This window comes from Nematolebias whitei, chromosome 1, assembly GCF_014905685.2.
Source record: "Nematolebias whitei isolate Nwh7 chromosome 1, NemWhi1, whole genome shotgun sequence".
NCBI lineage: Eukaryota > Metazoa > Chordata > Actinopteri > Cyprinodontiformes > Rivulidae > Nematolebias > Nematolebias whitei.
The window spans coordinates 41,887,963-41,890,431 of NC_056498.1; the positions used below are offsets into that span (position 1 = coordinate 41,887,963).

At 43.8% G+C, this 2,469-nt stretch overlaps 1 protein-coding gene across 1 annotated transcript in view; it reads left to right on the forward strand.

The window, feature by feature from the left end:
* Positions 1-848: 848 nt before the first annotated feature.
* Positions 849-2,469, forward strand: part of atp1b2a (ATPase Na+/K+ transporting subunit beta 2a) — a gene marked incomplete at its 5' end in the record, with an annotated part of 11,832 nt that continues 10,211 nt past the window's right edge. Inside the window, 3 exon segments of the mRNA XM_037677335.1 lie at positions 849-977; positions 1,232-1,336; positions 1,988-2,067. Of these exon segments, the coding sequence (XP_037533263.1) occupies positions 849-977; positions 1,232-1,336; positions 1,988-2,067 (314 nt within the window).

Consider the following 2,469-nt stretch of genomic DNA (forward strand, 5'->3'; position numbering starts at 1 on the left):
ACATCTCAGTTCTTGGCTGTGGTGCCAACTCCACGTTTCTTTCATGAGGCAGGTGTTTCATTCCACAACAATGTGTGTGAGGGTTTCTGGGCCTGTACACTGACCACAGGTTGGATCTTCTTTACCAAAATGTAGATGAGAGAGAAACACACATGGTTCTGACACTGAAGCTGAGCCCGTTTGTTTCTATACGCTGTGGTCTGGTTTCGTTCTTTAGCTCCTCGTTAAAGGTTTGGTTTCTGTAGGAACAGAAGTCTTAGTAGGTTCTAGAAGTCCTTTAAGGGAGGGTTAGGGTTTTTGCAAAAGTATTTAATTTGTTCATGGAGTCATTTCTGGGAACATTTCAGACAATGGATCTCTGAGGACTACAATGTTTGGACAGAACTTCTGAGGGTCTTGTGAGGAGGGCGGTCTGGGGTCCGGAGGGCGGTCTGGGTCCATTAAGGAAGTTCACCGGTCTTAGGAAGGTTTCAGAGCGTTTTGTTTTTCAGATGCTTGAGAAACAAAAACCCTTAAAATATTTCCAGTTCCGTTGATCAGTCTGGTTCTTTGGTGAGTTCACCAGCTGGATGAAGACGTGGGTGAACCTGGTGAACCGTTATCAGCCAATCAGAGGACAGGGCTCTGTTGTCAGGAGAACAGCTGTTTGATAACTTGTGAAAACGATGAATCACATAATCAGTCAGAGGACAAAGACTCGGAGTGGACAGATTCCACCCTTCCCCTCCTTCATTCATACTGTATGTAGGTCATCCTCGGGGGGTGGAGCCCAACACAAAGGATTATAGAAATGAGATGAGGAGGAGGAGGAGGGATGAAGAACTAACTCTGTCCTCTTCCACACATAGGTCTGGTCCTGCTCTTCTACCTGATCTTCTACCTGTTTCTGGCTGGGATGTTCACTTTCACCATGTACATTTTGCTGCTGACGCTTGACGACTACAAGCCCACCTGGCAGGACCAGCTGGGCACTCCAGGTGAGAACACCTGACCCATCTCAGTGTCCACAGTGGACAGACAGATGGACAGTAGGAAGAAGGCCCATCCTCTGGACACATGGAGTTAACCAGATGCTCCTGGTCCTGGTCCACCTCCCCTGAATGGTTGAAATGTTCACCTGCTCAACATACCTGAATGTTCCCCAACATTAGAACACCTGCCGTGATGCTCCGCCCACACAGACACGGTGCAGAAAGGTGATTGGTTACTCAGATGTCTCTCTGTGTTTCAGGGATGATGATTCGTCCAAAAGGTGATCAGCTGGAGATCACTTTCTCCGTGTCGGACACGGGGAGCTGGGATGGCTTCGTCCAGAACCTGAACGACTTCCTGACCCGTAACAAACCTGTTAATTAATCAATTATCTGTGATTGATCTTGTCTTGGAGTGTTTGTGGGAGTTAGTGTGCTGTGGCCTGACGAAGGGAGAAGATGAAAGAAGAAACACAAACATTGTTGTGATCAACAGTGACTTAAATACTTCATATAAACATTAAACACCAACATCATAAACCAATGTTAGTCATGGAGTTCCTCAGGGTTCAGTGCTTGGTCCCATACTCTTTACTTTAGGTAATAATAATATCTGGGATCAATTTTCATTGTTATGCTGTGAATGCTTCTGTTCAGAGCCCTGAGACGACTTCTGGTGGAGCTACAGAAATAAACTGAACACATAAATAATTAATTATCAATAAGTAATCATATGTTGGAAACAGTGATTAAAAGACTTCATATGAACAAATTATTAATTAAACACATAATCATTAAACAATAATTAATTAGTCTCCGTTCTGATTCTTAAATGAAACGTTCTGTTGTTGCTGTCCCGTCTCTTCTGAATGTTTCATTTGTTTGTTTTTAACTCAAATGTTTCCACATGTAAATTATTTACATCTAATTGTTTACAGTTTTTAACTTTTTAACCTGTGTGTGTGTGTGTGTGTGTGTGTGTGTGCGTGCGTGCGTGCGTGTGTGCATGCGTGCAGCCTATGATGACAGTACTCAGGTTCAGACCAACGATAATTGTCCTCCTGATCAATACTTCATCCAAGAAGACAGTGGAGAGGTAAACTGATTTCTTTTCTGCAAGGTTTATTGATGCTGAATGAATGGATGAATGGATGGATGGATGGATGGATGGATGGATGGATGGATGGATGGATGAATGTGTTCCAAACTAACTGCAGTTGTGTTAAAGTAGGCATTCATCCATCCATCCATCCATCCATCCATCCATCCATCCATCCATTTATCCATCCATCCATCCACTTGTCTTAACTCGAACAAAAGGTCGTGAATGGATCTTCTTGGTGTAAAACTCCTCGTTTTAACATCAGACGGGCTTCAGCTCTTCAGTCTTATCTTAAACCACATTTGTTCTCACCAGATTTAATGTAGCATGATGGTTGACTCCCCCGAATGTCGAAGCTCCAACCCAGTCTCTAAGGTTGAGACCCCCCACCCTATG